General features: G+C 39.3%; 1 protein-coding gene across 1 annotated transcript; it reads left to right on the forward strand.

Moving 5' to 3' along the window:
• Positions 1–543: 543 nt before the first annotated feature.
• Positions 544–19,807, forward strand: ano2a (anoctamin 2a). Its single transcript, XM_029279260.2, has 28 exons — positions 544–679; positions 4,533–4,702; positions 4,867–5,172; positions 6,608–6,703; positions 6,870–7,024; positions 7,116–7,170; positions 7,272–7,323; positions 7,464–7,519; positions 7,731–7,778; positions 8,069–8,133; positions 8,770–8,904; positions 9,014–9,174; positions 9,493–9,575; positions 9,936–9,947; positions 10,987–11,061; positions 11,185–11,241; positions 11,895–11,969; positions 12,375–12,576; positions 13,332–13,443; positions 13,535–13,592; positions 13,678–13,778; positions 13,877–14,034; positions 14,143–14,295; positions 14,582–14,634; positions 16,601–16,767; positions 17,011–17,116; positions 17,884–18,493; positions 18,589–19,807. The coding sequence occupies exons 2-28, from the start codon at positions 4,574–4,576 to the stop codon at positions 19,227–19,229; spliced, it is 3,921 nt and encodes a 1,306-aa protein (XP_029135093.2). The 5' UTR covers positions 544–679; positions 4,533–4,573; the 3' UTR covers positions 19,230–19,807.
• Positions 19,808–19,960: the final 153 nt, after the last annotated feature.

Here is a 19,960-nt window from a genome sequence, read left to right on the forward strand (position 1 = left end):
GCACAAACAGGATCCTATGGACATGCACTAATGGAGAGATGTCAGAGTGATGGAGCTGCACACAGTGGGCGCTCCTGAGCTGATGGTGGGGAGGGGGTTTGGTGCCTTGCTCAAGGGCACCTCGGCAGTGCTCAGGAAGTGATCTGGCACCTCTCCAGCTACCAGACCAACTTCCAGGACTTGAACCTGCGACCAAAAAAACCTTAATTATTATTATTATTTTTAAAACCTAAAAACCTTATGTTAAAGATATGGAAAGTTTTAAAGTGATATTTTTTCATTTATTCAGGCTTAACTGTTACTTTCCTTAAATTATTTCTGCTACTTTATAATTCCAATCCAACTACCACAGAGGGAAATATTGTATTTTTTACTGTGATTTAAATACTTCACAGATCTTACATAAGTACTTATGTAACGTGATGCACTCTTGAAGTGGGTAAAAACTTACCCCAACCTTGAGCAGCCACACAACAAACACGCACACCTAATGCATCGATAATGTGCAACACACCGTCTCTCTGTCCCGTATGAAACAGTCGGGGGAATTAGCCGTTCAGTGCGCGCGCGTGTTAAGCCAGGGGGTTTCCGGGAGCGCGCGAGGTGCAAAGGCTGGTGGACAATCCGCAGTCTTGTCTTTCATCTCCACAGCGAAGAACGCATTTTCCTAAGAGCTCTGGTGAGTACACTTTTTCACTTTGCCTCCGCCTGAACTTAAACAATAACATTCACTTGACCTTTATCACTTTAACTGACTTATTTTCACCCCCCTGCTGTCAGCGCTGGTGACGTCTCTGTGCACGTTTTCACTAATTTGTAAACTGTAGCTGCTTGTTGTGTACGGTACGCTGCAAACAAAGCCTGTCCCAAACAGTGCCTTTATTTCTGAAACCTCTAAATTAATTTCATGATGCTTGCAAAAAAAAAAAAAAAAATGATGGGGCTTGTTTTTCCATCCTACCCTGTGGGTGCTGTTGCGCGTGTGATTAAACACATACTGTGAAATAAGCAGCCCTTGACAACTGCCCGGGGATTAATTAGTCAAAATGACAATCACTCGTCTGATGGAGCCTGTGCGTTTTTAATAAGCTTTAGACCTACTAAATGGAAACTTGGCCACAGAAAGGTGTTCAGGTTTGCGTGGGAGTTTTTTCTTTTGCAAGTCAGTTGAATTCAAACCCAGACTTTTAACATTTCTGACTGAGATTTATGTTTTTCCTGTTGTGGCATTAGAAAGTGGCGAGCAGCTGTTAAAATTAGCGATGTGTAATCTGCTGTGTTCTAGAATGGGACAGCATTAGACCGCTCCCATGCTGCCCTCTGGCCCGTTAATGTTGGTGTGAGGGTGCAGCTGACCCTCCTGCCTCTGCTGTTGAGCTGTCAGCAAAGCTTACAGGCCCTTAAGCCCCCACGCTGAGACGCACACTGGACGCATATGCGCACTCATCTTGTGCCTACCTACACAGTGAACAGGAAAGGATATTGGGATAAATCTATCCTAACATAAACAAGGATTGAAAATGTATACAAATAGTATAAATTGGCAATTAATCGAAGTAAATAGATGTTAATACAATGAAATGTTGTCTGACAGCAATCCATTCCATAGCAGTTTAAACGTGTGTTTATGCATCTGTACACAAAAACAAGTTCATACTTTACTATTGGAAATAAAAGTAACTATAATAGTGGCCCACTGTTATCATAATTTAGCTACTAAGTGCAAAGAAGCAGTTTATACTGTCTTACCATCATATCAAGTCCCTAATATTACACTTTGCAGAATTTGTTATTGACAAAGCTGTTGCACATTTATACTCAACAATTTCTTCCTTGCTATGGGAAATATACTGGAAATGTGTTGTTTGGTTGTTAATAAATAATCTTTCATGAGAGGCCTGGGCAAGAGAGCAACATAAGATGTCATACAAATATCAGAAACATCAACACACAACCTCAAATAATACACAACGGTATACATACAAAACCTGGAAGATGGTTCCTCTTTTTGTCTCAGTGTGTCACTGCACCCTGAAGAAGGCGCACACCGATATGTGTTGGTGTATTTTAAATGTTCTAGCTCTAATTAAAAGCCTTTTGTACTTTTTAAACCATCCTGAGGGCCTGGACCTGGATCCTTTATACCTATGTTTTTTGGTTTTAAGGTTCCTTCCTCTTTAAAAAAAAAAAATAACTAGAAGGTATTCAGACCATACAGATTTAAAATGTTTTAAACAAAGAGACCAGATTAACAAAGAAAACCTAAAACCAATTATGGTACATCGTATCATTCCACCCTCCCCAAAGAGCACCTGTTTGCTGTTCAGGACTCGCACTCCTAAACATTGATGTCTTGTGCAATTATTGTGCCATTTTTTAGATAATTGCCTTTATGGAGAAAAATATACACGATGTCTTCAGTGTCCAAACTGGTCTCTATGTTGTTTTAGTATTTATTATTATTATTTTTTATTTATTATTATTTATTATTTTTTATTTATTTATTTATTTATTTATTTATTTATTTATTTATTTATTTATTTATTTATTTATTATTTATTTATTTATTTATTATTATTTTATTACTCTGTTAGAGATAGTTCATATTAGGAAAAATATCATTTTTAAAAACAGGAGAGTCTTACTTTGATCATATGACAGATGCTCAGTAAAGGTACCTGCAAAGATCGCATCCATATTGATTAGCATGTGTACAATAAAAATTCAATATAAGGGGGAAAAAACATTAGATTTATTAAGATAAGTAACTTCTGCACCACACATGGAGCAAGTAGTTACAGCATATGACATAAAAAAAACTCAGAGTTTCTCCAACTAAAGCCAAATTAGAAATTATGTTATGCAGTGCTTTGTATAGCTTTAAAACACTTTTGTAATTCATCTAATCAGCTATCTGGCTTCTTTCATCCATCTATGTGGTTTCATTGCTCCTGATTTATATCGATTGTAAGTCTTCAAAAGGGACAATGGCTCACAAGTCAAATTTGGTTTACAGATGTTTACATGCCAGCGTTTAGGTGGAAACACTGATCTGATGTATCCGAACAGTTTAAATAACCTCTGTATGACCTACTGAACTCTTAAAGACATATTCTCCATTTCCACCTTGGCTCCAAGTTTGTCAACACATGGTAAAGTGGGATTATCGTTGGCGTGAGCGCGTATATGTAAGGGGATTGGCTCCTGAAGTCCTCTGTATGTGTTGTGTACACACCGCTTGTTTGGCTGTTGGTGTGTTTACATGTCTCATGGATTTTCATTATGTCTCAAGCGGCCTGACTGTTGGTAGAAACAGTCATGGAAGGACAAGCTATTCCTGTTTCTTTTTCATCCCCACTAACACATACTGATGTAACGATTTTTATGACGCAGAGGTTAATAACATAATACTGCATGAGTCTAATTACAGTGAAAATTACCATGCACTAAATGTCTCAAATGTGTTGCCACCTGATCAGGAACAGCCCTAGATCCTGAACATCTTCATTGCTTAGATTGACAACCCGTGCATACATGAATTATTTTGTTGATCAACTCCTTATAGAAAGGACTTAAAGAAGAGTATCTACACATTTTGAAATTTGTTTACTGCAACCATGAGATATAACATCTACAGACCTTTCTTGTTTTTAATTTGAAATGAAACTGAATACTGTTTCAAGTATTGTATGAATATCCAGTTACAGTTGAATAAATAATATGCAAAAAAAAAAAAGAAAAAACTACATTTGCTATTAATCAGTTTTGCATTAAAATGGAATGAAATTGGTCCATATTTAATTTCTGTTCAATGTAATCGTCTTTGAGTGGTGTGAGATTTAACAACTCAGTTGACTCTCAACGCTTCAGTCTTTATCTCTAAAGAATGCGCCCAGTGATAAAATTACCTCAGCAGATTGTAAACTGTGCAGCTTGGATTCCATCCGGAGCTTAATCTGTGCCTACAGCTTCATTTGGGTAAAAAAAAGAGATGAGGCAGCTTAACTTTGGATCACAGTTGATCCGTCAGTCTAAAACAGCCACTACTGAGTGATTTTCAAAACAGGACATTTTTTTTTTTTAAATCAACCTAAAATTGACCTGCAAGAGTTGATTATATAATAATCGCAATCAGCTCTTAATATATATTTATTGTTATTCCAAAAACCTGTCAATTAAATAAAGTGCAATATATGTACAGTATGTTAATATATTGAAACATGTTGTGGTATATTCTGAAAATGATTCACAACCCTTTACCTAAGTTTATAAATCATAATTATGAGAAAAACGTTGACGTATGTTATTTCTAACCAAGTGGCATTAATGAGCTTCCATTAAAGAAAAAGGAATTTTTCTTTCATTTTTTCAGACCTGCCCCCCCCCCCCCCCCCCCACACACACACACACACACACACACACACACACACACAATGTTTGTATTATTTAAGAGTTAAATTCACACTTCAGAACTGGGAGACAAACAACTTCTAAATTCTAACGTCCTGTTTTTTTCTTTTCTAAACCACCAGAGGGATGAGGCGGAAAAGAACATCTGCCTGTCACCACAGAGATGAGTGAGACATCGTCCATTCACTCAGCAAAGCTGGTTTCATTGGCCCGATCAATATCCGGGCTCGGGCTTGAAGCCTCTAATGGAGGCACTGTCAACTTCCCTGCAAACAACGACACCCCGCCTCCAGTATGGTCTCTTCTTAACTTAAACATTCACATCTAGTAGTGTAATCATACTGAAGTAATATGACAGCTCTATATCAACTGAAATGACCCCTAAGTTGTTCCTAAATGTTTGCATGTAAGCCTCACCACTTCCTACAACAATGACCTGTGTGCGATCTTTTTTAGGAGTCCGGCATCGAACTCGGCCCTGGGCTTTACTTTGCTGATGGAAAAAGAAAAGTGGACTACGTCCTTTGCTACAAATACAAAAAAAGGCGAGCATCCAAGCCGCGCCTTTCCATTGCATCCAATGGGAGTATACCAATGCCGATACCAATTATAAGCCGATTTGATGTGGAGTCTGGGGAGGTAGGTCCGGCTGCAATAGACCTGGAGGAGTCGAAGCTGACAGAGGAGGAAAAGGCCGTAATGAGGGAGGAGTTTGAAACGAATCTACTGGAAGCCGGACTGCAGATTGAGCGTGACAAAGAGGTTTGTTTGTGTCTGCTTTTACAGTGCTTTCAAGGTGATTCTTTTTTTCTTTAATCTCGTGTACACTTCAATTGACAATTTTGGGTCAGATGGCGTCCTAAGGTCATGTGACTACAAAGCCATTGGATTGGATGACTGCCATACAGGTTAAGGATAAGACTTAGTCTGTCTCCTGAAGCAGAGGAACATGGCTGACCTCTAATTAAAGAGAGAACTTATTAACATCAGTGGGTCATGATGGTTTTATTTTCGATTAATAGTTTCAAGAATGACTTTTCAATTTTGTAGCTCAAGCAAGCCCACAAACTGATACAGAACAATTAGACAAGACTGAGCGCCATCTTTGACCCATTCAATGAAACATCCAACCCAGCATTCAACCCCCCCCCCATCCGCCCCCCTCATTCAACTTCATGTGTCAGCTAGCACACTTCCGAGCAGTGGATCACTCTCTCTAATAAGGCCCTATAATCTGGCTTTTGGCTTCACACTTACGGTCACAGTCCTAATCCTCTGCCAAAATACACAACACACACAATCCCACACAACGGTATACACAGACAAAAACAAAATCCCAGACAATCACTAACATATCAAAACACACGTGGAAAACACATAGAAAACCTAAAATGTGAAGTTTATTTGCACAGACAGGAGAGTCTATATTAGTTTTTTACAATCTCATTCTTTAGACAGACTATGAATTTATCAACTTTCAATCAAAACACATCTCTTTTTCAATATTGTAAAGTCATTTTGGTTGTATCTAAATTCGCCAGGTTTGCCTCAATACTTTCATTTCTGATCAGGACTTCAGTAGCCTGACAATGATGTAGAAAAACTGCTGGTAGAGGATGGTATCACACAGCAGCAGGTGCTGTTACGACATGAACTCTGGTATCTGACCTGCACCAATGTCATGATGACAGCAATGATGACAGTAATGGCATTAGCGGAAGCAGGATAATAGCTCGTCAATTTTCTCATGATCCAAATTGATAATTGGTACTATTGCAGAGGCTTTCATGCACCTCTCCCATGGGGTCATAATGATCGGCCCTCATGTCCTATACTCTGGAGGATTTGGATGGTTCAGGGCTTGAAATAATGGGATTCCACACAAAAAAGCCTCATTATAACACAAAGTAGCATACTTACAGGTTTAGAGAAGGCTCATCTGGTGGCCTCGGGACAAGGAGCAGGAGCAGTTAAATGCAAAGACAAATGGAGTAGGGAAGACAGGCTGACAATTAATCTCCTACAATTAGGCCAGGAGTAATTATGAAACATATTCCTCCTCTTGTTATCCGTATCTGGACGATACATCTGATTGATGTTGTGAAGCTATGCTAGGTAGTATACTGTAGTTACTAGTAGTACATGTAATGTTTCTTATTCCATTTTTATCTCTGTGTTTTGTTTTTTTCTTGTGCAGAGGTTAAACAGTCTTCGGTTTCTTCGGCTGCACATCCCGTGGCCAATACTCAGCCGAGAAGCAGAGCTTCAGAAAATCAAAGTTGCTGTGAAAAAGGTCAGCGTTGTTTTTTCACAGTCAATCACACATCCTGGTATCATATGAGCATTTTAAGACTAAGGAGTTTGTATGTCAGAAATCAATTGCATGCCATGAATAGGTTTAGGACGGATATTTTGTGTGATAAATGTGACATAGTGCACTGTTTTGTTTCATTGAGCAGAAGTTTGAATTGCGGAAACCGACAGGCTTTGCCGGAGTCTGGGATTCCATTATGACGACACTGAACACACCGTTTCAACCAGACGTCCCCGACTTTGACATCCAGAGAGACACAAAAACCCTTAAATACCCTTTCATCAGAGACAAACTCCACCTGTGAGTCGCTAAACTCTCACACACTTATACACACACACACAGTGTCAGAAATGAACAGCAGGTTTGTGACCGCTCTCGTCATGTCCCGCAGGTACGACATCAAGTCGACAGACACGGTGTTTGACAATTCAACACGCAGCAGAATAGTGAGTCAGGAAATGAACATCCACTAAATTTCTGTCATGAGATTTTTTTGTTCACCTGAGCACACGTCATATTTTGGACTTTGCTTTTTGTTTGAGTCTAGGTGGCTGAGATTATATCACGCATCACCTGCAGACAAACCTGCCAAACCACTGGTAAGCTCTAACTCTATCTGTTGTTTCATTCACTCATATGTGGTTCATATGCATGCTGTCAGTCTAAGTCTTATTCTTCCCGTGTCCATATGCTGAGCGTTTCTGTGATGCTGTGTTACCCCTCCTCTTTGTGTCACAAGGCATGAACTCATTATTGTCTCAGGGTGTCTATGAATCTGCCTTCCCTCTTCATGATGTGAGTATAACAGAAGACACTCTACCAGACAAGCACCGCCTGTCTGTGTTTCATGTCATAATGCATTTATTAAAACTTGATTGAACCATATGAGGCAGTTTAGTCAATATATTTGCAGTATTGACTTCAATGTTTAAAGAAAACACAACATGCCATAATATGAGGCTTTCTATCCAAACTAAAGATCCTGTCTTGTTTTTTTTCTCTTAAGGGGTCCTTCACAAGAAGAGGAAGAAAAGATCAGCGTAATGACAGACAGGTGAGTGGCTTCTAATGACGTGTTGATTAATGGGATAGAAAAATCTTTTACAAGTTACAGTACAAGTCAAACTAATTAAATATCAGAGTACTTCATCTGTATTATATATCAGGTGGTGTTTATTGACACTAGCCTCGTTGCCGTAGTATTTTAGTTCTACAAAGCTGCTTGTTTGTTTTTGACGACATTGCATCGACACCACGTGTGTTCAGTCTGACTGTGTATCCTAATGATATGATTAACAGCTTATGTTGCTAATGAGCTGTGTTATTGTGTTGCTTGTCCTTCAGCTCCTACATGAAGAATGGGCTAACTATGGAGTTATGCATAAATATCAGCCTGTGGACCATATCAGGTACTGACTCACATCCACTAACCTCTAATAATAATACATTTATTTATAAAGTGCTTTAAATCAAAGTGCTGTACAAATCAATACAGTTAAAATACAGGAAACACATACTAATTAAAACAGAAAGTGTTGGACTGAACTGATAGACTGATGGTTTTTTGTTTTGCTATTGACATAGATTTACTAGTGGGGCTGAATATGTCAAGTTTGTTGTGACTGTTCAAAGATTACTACTCCATAAATGTGTCATGATGTGCTCTGGATATTTTTATTTTGAAATGATAATAACTTATGTGTAAATCCTTGACTTGCTTTGTAGATAGTTTAGTCTGAGGGTGCTTAATAGAGTTAAGTTAAGTTAAAAAAAGAAAGGCTGTCCAGTCTGAAGAACAAGGGAGTGTTTTTCTGTTGTTCCATTCATTTTTTCTGATATTTAATATGTCAAAATGGAACATGTACAGTAGATAGATTGTGTTATAAAGAAGAAGAGATGGTTTATTTGCCCTCTAGGCAGCTACTTAACATGGACCAATTAGATAGCAATGGAAATTCCTTCAAATTTAGGTGGAACCAAAAAGATAGCGTTGACACATTATTAAACCAGGGCAGCTAGTTGACCCATTGCTTTTCATTTAACAGGAAGTACTTTGGAGAGCAGATTGGGTTTTACTTTGCCTGGCTGGGTGTTTATACTCAGCTCCTCATCCCTCCCTCTGTACTTGGCATCATTGTCTTCCTGTACGGCCTCTTCACTGTGGATGCCAATGTGCCAAGGTAGGCTGACACCAACTCTTCAGACTTACAAATGCTTCTCAGGGTTATTTAATCATTATGCTTGGGGTTTAGTTAACTCTCTATGTTTGTTTTAAAATGTTTATTCCAGCCAGGAGACATGTGATGACAACCTGAACATAACCATGTGTCCGCTGTGTGATGGCGTCTGTGACTACTGGCAGCTGAGCACTGTTTGCTCTCTGTCCCGAGCATCATACCTGTTTGACAACGGAGCCACGACCCTCTTTGCAATTTTTATGTCCCTGTGGGGTAACTATATGTTCTAATGCATTTTTCACACAAGATTTTTGCAATTATATTTCGCTAGACTAGGACATAGTGGGCACAATCATTTTTGTTTTATGTGATATCTGACAACAGATCTTAACTTTTAGAAATTCAAATTAAGTGTTTGGCTCGTGTGCTTAGAGAGGGCAGCTGTTAAACAAGGAGAAATTCATCCTCACTCTGTTTCTGAGAAAAAATATGTTTTTCTTTCTTGTCTGACAAAAAAGCTCAATCAAAGGTCTGATTCTTTTTAAACAACCAATGATTTCTAACATAGTCCTTTTCTGTATTGTCTTGAAGCCGCCTGTTTCCTCGAGCACTGGAAGAGGCGAGAGATGTGTCTGAAACATACGTGGGATCTGACCAGCTTGGAGGACGAGGAGGTAAAAGCAATTATTTGTTTGTTTTTTGATTCAAGGTGAGTTAGGGTGGCAGTGTCACCCTGAAAAGACGACAGTCAGAGGTCAAGAATTCACCTCACAGATTATCATTAAACACTTTACGAGCCACCCAACACACACACACACACACACACACATATATAGCTGGTCACCCATGCATACATGTATTAACATGACTCTTTGCCCCTCTAAGGAGCTGTAATGGGATTGGTGTGTTGGTAAAGCACTGTGCTTACTGGATGAAATGACACAGCATGGTCGTTAACATAAACACTTCAAGCCTAACACTCGTTTCTCTTTGTGTGTTTCTGTCCTGTTTATCTCTGTCTCTGCGGCCTGAAGGACCGGAAGCAGGTGGGCATTGTGTCTAAATCCTTACCCACATTAATACTGTGTAATCTGTTTTTTTTTAAGCTGTATTTTTTTAGTAATTGTATTTATTGGTATATTTATAAGCTGTTTAAGATCACCTAAAGAAAACACTTTTTTTTAAAGGCATTTAAATATAACTTATTTCTTCAGTTGGTCACATTTTCTGCACACTTACTCTTCACTTTTAAAATAAGAGTCAGAAACTGAGCTGTCCGTGAGAATCAGAATCAGAAATACTTTAGTAATCCCAGAGGGAAATCTGGTCGTTACAGTTGCTCTAAACACAATATTGCAATAGAAATAGTTACATACAATCAAATATTACTAAAATAGGAATGTAAGTAAGTAAGATATCAAGCAATAAGTGCAAGAAATATTTACAAGAAATAGATTAGCTGGAAGCTAGAAGACCAGGTTTACACTGTGATGAATATTCTCTTCCTGTGAACAAAAAGAACATTACAGGTCTGCTCCCTTTTTGAAATATCTGAATTTCTTTTGGAAACATGACACCTTATAGGCTATCACCTCTTAGGGCTTTTGGTATGACGTCTCTGACTTTATCCTGGAGTACCAGAGACCTGAAACTTAATGAGCAGCTCTCATTGGATGATTATAAGTGAATGCTAAATGACTTGGAGGCAGACACATCTAGGTGTGGATGTTCTGCCAGATATCTTAATGATTGTGGGTGATCTTGAAATGTATTTGTGGTTTTAATTTGTTAGTTTGTTAGTTTTTGAAAGTATCACAATTATGTATCTTATATTATGTTTTTATGTATGGCTGCTCGTTGTGTCAGAAACTTTAACTGTGCTGCTGCCTGTATTGGCCAGGACACTTTGGAAAAGAGACTTTTGATCTCATCGAGGTTTTCCGGTTAAACAAAGGTCAATTCTGGACATTGATTCCTTTAGCTGCAATGTTGTTTTGTTTGTTCATTTAAAAATGTGTTACAAAGTCTTTTGTTTTGGTGTTTGTGTTCATGACCAAATGTAACAAGTGTGTGTGTGTGCTGCAGGAGGAGCTGAGGCCTGAATATGAAGAGGCTCTGAAGGAGAAAAAAGCTAAGATGAAAGCAATGTCTAAGAAGAAGGTATCGTTTTATTTGTGTGTTTGAATCACATTTCTAGGACTTATTACAGAAAACTGCACTTAGAAATAAATTCCAGAATTTTACTGACAATCTGTCTAAATCTGTGTTTTTATTGTGACGCAGATGAGTCAAGCGGTGCCTGGTGTGGATGGAGAAACGGATCAGATGCTGTCCTCCCAGGTATCATCGCTTTCTGGGATGGGACATCATGCGAACAGAGTTGCAGGGGGTTTGGTGGGGGGAGGGGTTGGGTGGGGGATTTAAACTTGTTCATTAGCAAACGCGCAGATGCACAGCCTTTCTAACACATGGCGAAGGTGAACAACTGTCACTGCATGACAAAATATGACTGCCTGTCTAGCTTTTCTTTGATTACAGAAACGTTATTAGAGACTAAAATGTAATTATTTTAAAATACAAGTTAAAGTTTTTATGGACATAAAGGTTTCAAGAACGATTTTGAAAAATGATCAGATATTAGGACGTAATAGAATCTCTGTCTGTTTCAATTTATGTTAGCCCATGAAAAGGAAACCCCCCCCCACCAACAGTGGGGTGGTTGAGTCCAAAGCTGCTTACCTGCCTGAGATTAGCCCAGATTACGGATGGAGAGAGAAACAAGGAGAAGAGAGGAAGGAGGGGAGGGGATATCTGTCCTTTGAGACGACACACTTACACCTCTCAGACAGTAAACATAATGTGTGGGCAAAACATGTGCTAAGGATTACTACACATTACATTACTGTGCATGTATTCACTGATTTCACAATGTAATGTGTATTTTTTATTTTTTTAAATTTATCAAATTAATATGAATATTTTTTTCTGCACAGCGAGAGCCGGAGTCTCTGGATATTGAGGATCACCTGTCAGGTTTACTCATCAATGTGTCCACCTTACTACTACTGGTACTGCATTTCTACTCTACTCTAGTCTATTTTCTAACCTCCAGCTAATCACACAACATTCAGATTATGATCATATTTTACGATGGTAAACCAGGCGTTTCCTTCTGTCTTTTCAAAATCATTTATCCTCACTGTGTCATATAATAAATCCATTATTTCCTCATCTTAATTAGGGGCATAGATCATGTTTCATTTAGTATGTTAATTCAGATTATTCCACATATTTAAGTACAATAGATCACAGCAAGAATACAATAGATGACAGACTGGGAAAATTGTAAACGCTATAACTAGAAAATAATAATAAAAAGAACATACTTTCATCCAGCAGAAATGAAAGAAGAAAAACAAATACACCAGAGTTGTTGGTCCTCTAACTGTATGATGTTGTTGTGTGTGCTCTAGATCTTCGTAACCTTCTCGGCTGTGGTCGGGGTGGCAGTTTACCGTATCTGCATGTTAACCGTGTGGTCCATGAACCCCGATCACGACGCCAAGGCCAGCGTGAGGATGACTGTCACCACCACAGGCATCATCCTGAACATGCTTATTGTTTTGGTGCTGGAGGAGGTCTATGGAGCAATCGCTGAGTGGCTGACCGAGCTGGGTATTTTTGATTCAATTCTGTTATGAAGTAAAGCATCAAATAAGGAGGCCTTATGACTTGTAATGTTAGCTAACAGCTTCTGTGTTGTGGCTGAACAAATGAGTACCCGGATGTTTTAACTGGAGATTAGAAGTGGCAACATTTTGTTTAAGGTTGAATCAAAGAAATGCCTGCTATTGGGTTGATTAATTATGTTTTAAAGGTTTGTAGATGGTACTGTACCTTTAAGATTTTTTACGTTCATCTAAATGAAATAGAACAAAATTTCTCAAATATAAAAAGGGCACCAAAAAAATACAAAAAATCATCACATAGCATTGCATTATACTGTAGACAATAAGACGGATTACAAAAACGATTTCTGTAATTATCAATCACATTTATTTTTCTGTTCTCCAATTAATGTTTCAAGAAAGAAATCTAAAAAAAAAAACAAAAAAAACAATATGGTTCATTTTAGATATTCTTCTCTTCATCCAATCCTTTGAATGTTAAGGAAAACTCTTTGGGGATGTTTTTGTTTTTAGACAGAAATATCTCAACAAAACAAACAAAAAGCCACAGAATCACTTGTTCTGTTTTAAAAACATTGAAGGATAAAATAAACTGTAAAACAATACAAGTCAAGTGCTTTTAACATAAAAGGCAAAGTTGCTGATTAAGGAAGCACAAGTTTCTAATGGGGGGGGGGGGAATTAAACATGACCAGGTGTGTATCACAGTGTGTTTAAAATATTGTGTCTCCTTTCCTACAGAACTGCCAAAGACAAAGGAAGAGTTTCAAGAGAGGCTGATCTTTAAGTCTTTCTTTCTCAAGTCCATGAACGCCTTTGCACCTATTTTCTACGTTGCCTTCTTTAAGGGCAGGTGTGTGTCTTTTATAAAGTACAACAGCACTGAAAACATTTTCTTTTCTTCTTATTCCTGATCATGTGGCCTCTATCCTCTCATCCTGCAGGTTTGCTGGGCGGCCTGGCGATTATGTTTACGTCTTTGGGGACTATCGCATGGAGGAGGTAGTTTCTGTTACACTTAGTGTCTTTGATTGTTTACAGTAAAATGTGCATCTGCTTGATGAGGTGTGTGTTTTCTGTCCCACAGTGTGCTCCACCGGGCTGCCTCATTGAGTTGTGCATCCAGCTCAGCATGATCATGCTCGGAAAGCAGCTCATCCAGAACAATGTGTTCGAAGTTCTCATACCGTCAGTTTATTTTGATGAACTTAATTGCAAACATTTCTCACAAAACTGTCCAGTCCCTTGCTATCTTCACTGCAACACTTCCCTTTGTTGCTTTGCAGTAAGCTGAAAAAAATGTACAGAACAATACAGGAGAATAAAGGAAAGAAAAGAGAAGCAGATGAGGATGATGAAGAAGAGAAGAGACCAAAGCAACAATTTGACAAAGATATCATCCTTGAACCGTACGAAGGAGTGACCCCAGAGTACATGGAAATGAGTGAGCCTCTCTCCCAAGCCTTTTGACTCATGAAACCTCTCAATGCTTAGATAATACATTTCATGTTTTAAACCATTTCTGTTTCCACCTGTGTTTAAATATTCACAGTGATCCAGTACGGGTTTGTGTCTCTTTTCGTCGCCTCTTTCCCACTGGCGCCGGCATTCGCTCTGCTCAACAACATCATCGAGATCCGTCTCGATGCTGCAAAATTTGTCACTGAGATCCAGCGGCCTGATGCTGTGAGGTGTAAAGACATAGGTACAGATCAGGCATGAGCATGTCGACTCTTATCAGTCTCTGTGTGGATGTGATACAAGCTTTCTTTCAACTTTTAACAATGGCTTTCTTTTCCTCTCCTCCACTCTGCCCCTCTGTTTTTTTTCCATCTTTTTGTCTTCATGTTTGTCTGTTTGTCACTTTCCTTTACACAACTACACACACGCGCACACACACACACACACACACACACACACACACACAATCACATGATTGGCCACACTTCCCTTGCTCTCTTTTTCTCTTTGCATGAACATGCTCGCTTCAGGGGTTTGGTACAAAATTCTCTGTGGAATCAGCAAGTTCTCTGTCATAACCAATGTAAGTGTGTGTGAATGAGTGTGTATGTCTATTCTGATCATATCCTTTGAACTCTGCTGGAGAATGTCTTTCTAAAGTTTGTATATGTATGTATTTAAAAATGATCAATGATTGTTTATCTTTTCGTTTTCAATACAACCATTTTACTTTTCAAACAGGATGTTTTTAATAGATAAACTTAAAAGAAATGTTTACGGCAGGACCGGACCGATATTGGATTTTTGAGGCCGATACCGATATTGATTGGGGAGGAAAAAAAATTCCGATACCGATATAAGGGCCGATATCTTTCTTAGATCTATCTTCGATCTTTAGAGCTCTTTAGAGATCTTTAGAGATCGAAGATAGAGAGATAGAGAAACACATTTATTGCGTTGATCCCTCAAATGCAGTTATCAAACACTTGTGAAAAATACATTTAATGAGGAAAATATTTTTTTTCTTACAGTTGAACAAAAGTCTTTATTGGCCAGAATAACAACAATGCACTGAACCCCTAAATTAACAATTGTAAACATAAACTATATAAAATGAAATAATACAAATAAAATTGAATAAGCCTACTTGTTTTAGCACTTAAAATTAGCCGATAGTCAAGTGATGTGCAAATATCAGCCGGTATTATTGGTTGGCAAATTAATCGGTCAGGCTCTAGTTTACATGAACTTTTTCTAATACTCGTGGATAATTGAGGTCGAACAAACACACTGAATGCATTTTCTCTCATCTTGAAACTTTGCGTCGTGTTTTTATTAATTGGCATCAATGTATTTGTGCTCAGTAGCTGACAGTCTTCATTTATCTTGACTCTGTTTCTTCTTTGCCACATGCTTTTGTGTGTTACAGCCGATGACACACAGTGATATAGCAGAAAGAAAGTGGCAGTTTTTTATATGGTGTCACAAAACAGGCACTCTGTAGTGCATCCAGCGGTGACAAATCTCCCAGGGTATCTTTAGATATATGTCTTAGTCTTCCTCAATGACTCTGGGTAAAATGTTGTCCCGCTTAAGCTGTGAACTGTTTCCTGTGGTGTATGGTAGTGATTATGAAAGTATTAAAGTATCAGAGTATTTTATTTCTAAAGCCCAAAACAACAACAAATCCTGTGATGATTTACACTCAGTTCCTCTGGCAGTCTAAACCCTTTTGCTGCATTATTAGGAGCTGGAGTAAGGCGAGCCTGAGCCAACCCTTACTAAATGTCTGATTAAAAAGCACAGTGTTAGACTTACCTTTAAATATAGAGGATTGCTGCCTCCCACACTTAAGCTGAAAGATTGTTCCAAAGGAGATTAGTGAGATAGTTGAAGGAATTAATTATGAATTCAATATGATTTGTCTCCCACGGGTCTTATCAGTACGCATGTGACATTTTTTAAACTAGCTGGAGCGTTTTGAGAGAATTGGATGGATAGTTTGATTATAAGCATTAACAAATGCACATTTTTTTTCCCCCCACTGTTGTGTTCATTTTTTTTCAAACCTTTATTCAGTCTCGAAAAAGACACCGACGTTTCCCTCATTTCCAATGCCGTCGAGATTACAAGCACAGTAAAACAAGCAAAAACACATGAAACACTCAGAAAACCACTGAGATCATTTAAAACAGTTACAAGTGCGTTAATGAAAATAGCCAGTCCTTAAAACACAAAAATCCTTCTTAAAGAACAACAAGAAAAAAACAAGAAAAACATCCCCTTTATCTCTGATGAGCTCAAGAAGCTAAGCTAATTTCTAAACATCAATGTGTGGCCACAGGGATATAGAAAATGACTGTTACATAGTCAAAAAATAAAGACTTAAATTCAAGAGGATGTATAAGATATTTTGTAAAATGTTGTTGACATGTATGTAGTTGTGTTAGATATAGTATGTAATTGATAATAAGCATCTATATCATGTCCCTGCAGTAACTTTTATGTTGAACAGTTTCGTCATTTCCACTTCTTATTCGTCCTCTCAGGCATTTGTCATCTCCTTCACATCGGAGTTTGTCCCACGGATGATTTACCAGTACATGTACAGTGTGAATGGCACTATGGATGGATACACCGAGCACTCACTGGCCTACTTTAATGTCAGCAACTTTCCACCGGGCACTGCGCCACCCACCACCATCTCCATGTGCAGGTCAGAGTGACTATCTTGACCTTGACATACCTGGATTTCCTTTAAATCCTTGAGCCCTGCAGATTACCTCTTACTTTATCTAAATACAAAACTTGTCCAGGACTTTTCAGAAAGTGTAAAATGTCATTTATAGCAGGGATTTTACTGAGACTAATCTTTCCAAGAATTACCATGCCATAGCAATGTTCACTCATGCATTCAAAGTTCCTCCCGACTAACACTCTTAGTGTCTGTGTTTTTCAGATATAAGGACTACAGAGACGCACCGTGGGAGGCAGACCCTTACAGCTTCTCTAAAGAGTACTGGTCCACGCTGGCAGCAAAACTTGTCTTTGTCATTTTCTTCCAGGTATTAAAAAGAATGTGTTTATATTAATATCAGTTTTTTTTTAAATTGTCCGATTTCCAATTATTTCTTTCTCTAATATATTAACCAGGGTTTCTTTAATGGCAGGTGTGCTGCTTATTATGTTGTCTTTCAGAAAAGCAATCAGGAGACCTATCATTTTTGAATTGCCTTTTCACAAATTCTTTCCCTTTGTCTGCACTTATTGCGGGTATTAAGTTAACATTAATTTAGTGTAATAGATAGTAGGGACGCTCTGGTCCTCTTAAAGATATCATACATCTGAACCTAGATTATCTGCTTATACTGATTCTTGATATAATTTTTTTTTTTATCCCAAATTTGAAATCTGTATACTTCCCTCTGTGGAACATATTGGGATTATTTTTATGTAATAACTTCAGGGATTATAGTGGCACTAAAAAATCTGGAAACTGCAGTGACTGGGTGTGTTTGAGGATACAGTAAATGCTGATGGAAAGCTTTGCCATTGACAAAGTGAATCCATACGACAGATCTGAATCAGTTATGTCGGTCCCTGACGCCCAGTCAGTATAACAAGGTCGATATTGACCTGACTCTGGATCAGTGGATTTCTATGGACCAGGTGGATTGTAAGAACCAATTACTCCCCTAAAAGTAGATATCCTCTGATCCAAAAAAAAAAACAGTGTCTGCTGTACAAATAGGAAGCATTAACTGAAAGCACACTCTTGTGAATTTCAATAATACATTGCAGAATAAAAGGTTTAATCATCTTTTCCCGACAGAACCTCGCCATGTTCCTCAGCATGTTGGTTGCCTGGATGGTCCCAGACGTACCACGATCGCTGCGGGATCAGTTGAAGAAAGAGAACATGATGCTGATGGAGTTTTTGCTGAATCAAGACCAAGAAGCAAGTGCCAAATTTCTCTCTCCAAGACCATCTGTAACCTGCGTCCCCACCAGCACCATAGACATTGTGGTGGAGGAACCACCAGATGAACAGGAGGAGCAGGAGAAAGAGCAGGAGAAAGAGCAGGAGGAGGACGAGGAGGAGGAGGGAGATGTTCTCAGTCTGGATGTACTCAGAAGAACAAGTGATGGTGATCCGGAGGCTGAAAAGATGTTCAAAGATGTTGAAGACGATGAACAGGAAGAACGAGGAGGTGAAGGAGAAGAAGAAGAAAAAGTTGAGGAGGTGGAGAGCGAACAAAAAGTGGAAGAGGGAGAACTAAAAGGAGAAGAAGGAAAGGCAGATATTGAGCAAGAGGGGGGAGAAGAAAAAGAAGAAGAGGAAGAAACAGAAAGAAAGGAGGAAGAAAAGGAAGTGGAAGTGGAGACGGCTGTGGACGAGCATTTCAATCTGGACGATTTAATGATGGAACTGGGCCTGCTGGGTAAGAGGAGAAAACTGAATTCATCTGTTGTCTTCAATGTGATGTCGTACTATCCGTGTCTCAACACTAATCTGCGTTTTTTTCTTGTCATGCAGATGAGGAACCATCATTGAGCGTCACTCTAAATGCAGAATTTCCTCGCTCAGGCTCCAAACAGGAAGTCCAGAAAGACCACGAGCCTCCATCGAATCCGTCATCTCACGCGGGCTCGACCCAAAGTCTGAAGGGCTCAACGGCAGGACTAACAGAATCGAGTGTTGACACGAGGCTCTTCTCGCTTATTGCTCCTCCTCCTCCTCCCAGAGAGCCAGGCTCAAGGGCAAAGGCCCGCTGCTCCACCCTGCCTTCCCGCCACAGAGGGGCCGAGACTTGTTTCAGCCTGCCACGGCCCAGCCACTCCACCAGCCTCACCAGGTTCAATCAGACAGCCACGCTCACCCCCCTCTTTCCTCTTGACTCCTCATTATCAGCCTCATCCAACCCATTTACTCCTCCACACACACCGGTATCACCTTCATCCACCAACCCCACCACGTCCCCTCCAGCCCAACGGCCCAAAGCCCCCAGTGAACTATTTGCACTGAAAGGCCCTCCACCTCAGCAGCCTCGATCCCGAGGCAAAGCTCGGTGTTCCACACTGCCTCCGCGACAAAGAGCCCCCGGTCCAGAGGAGCACTCCACCAAGCCTAGCCACTCCACCAGCTTTACAGAGCTGGGGGACCACGCCACCCAGTGACACTAAAGCGCAACAGGTTGGCGTAGGGAGAGCAGAAAGAGGAGGGAAAGGGACAGCGGGTGGCAGAGGGAGGGGGAGGACAATCCAGATTAGCCTCTCCTGTCTGTGCCTGGAGCCTCACCCCTCCGTCTGTCCTGCCTATCTGCATACATAACACCTGGGGTCTGAGAAGAGACCATCCAGACCAACAGATTGTTTTTTTTATCCTCCTAATCTCTTCCAGAGTTGTTTATACCACTCGTTGGTTTCGGGCTGAATAAGACAAATGGAGCGCTGAACAATCTAAAGAAAGACTCCCCCTGCCGTGCCCCCCCCAAAAAAACATTACTGGAACTTGACTTTTCTTTATTTTTTTTTTGGTTGCTGTTTTTTTCTTGTTTTGTGTGTTTGCTCACGAAACCAGCACTTAGGCCACTGCTCCTCTGTTATCTCAACTTCCACACATGTAGCAGTGCTGCCTTGTAGAACCAGCGAAAGATGAAAACATGTACAGCAAGCTAGCATCAACAAAAGTGCTTGTAGAGGTTTTGATATATAAAAAAATGTTAAAATTATCAATAAAGAAGGACATGTTTTTTTATATTGTTTTTTTTCCTTCTAAACCTTAATGTGGTGTTGTGTTTTATTTCAGTGTTTTTATCTCTGACATAAAAATGGAAGATTGGAAGTATCACCTGTTTTGCAGTCAGTATTGAGAAATTCTCATTTAAAAATAACATCACTTATCATGC

This window comes from Labrus bergylta, chromosome 7 (genome assembly GCF_963930695.1).
Source record: "Labrus bergylta chromosome 7, fLabBer1.1, whole genome shotgun sequence".
Taxonomy (NCBI): Eukaryota; Metazoa; Chordata; class Actinopteri; order Labriformes; family Labridae; genus Labrus; species Labrus bergylta.

What these genes read in the sequence shown, in the direction of transcription:
- ano2a (XM_029279260.2), top strand. Translation starts at nt 4,574, where the DNA reads ATGAGTGAGACATCGTCCATTCACTCAGCAAAGCTGGTTTCATTGGCC. An exon ending in ACAAACCTGCCAAACCACTG is followed by an intron (nt 7,324 to 7,463) that starts GTAAGCTCTAAC and finishes TTGTGTCACAAG; the next exon opens with GCATGAACTCATTATTGTCT. An exon ending in ACCACCATCTCCATGTGCAG is followed by an intron (nt 16,768 to 17,010) that starts GTCAGAGTGACT and finishes TGTGTTTTTCAG; the next exon opens with ATATAAGGACTACAGAGACG.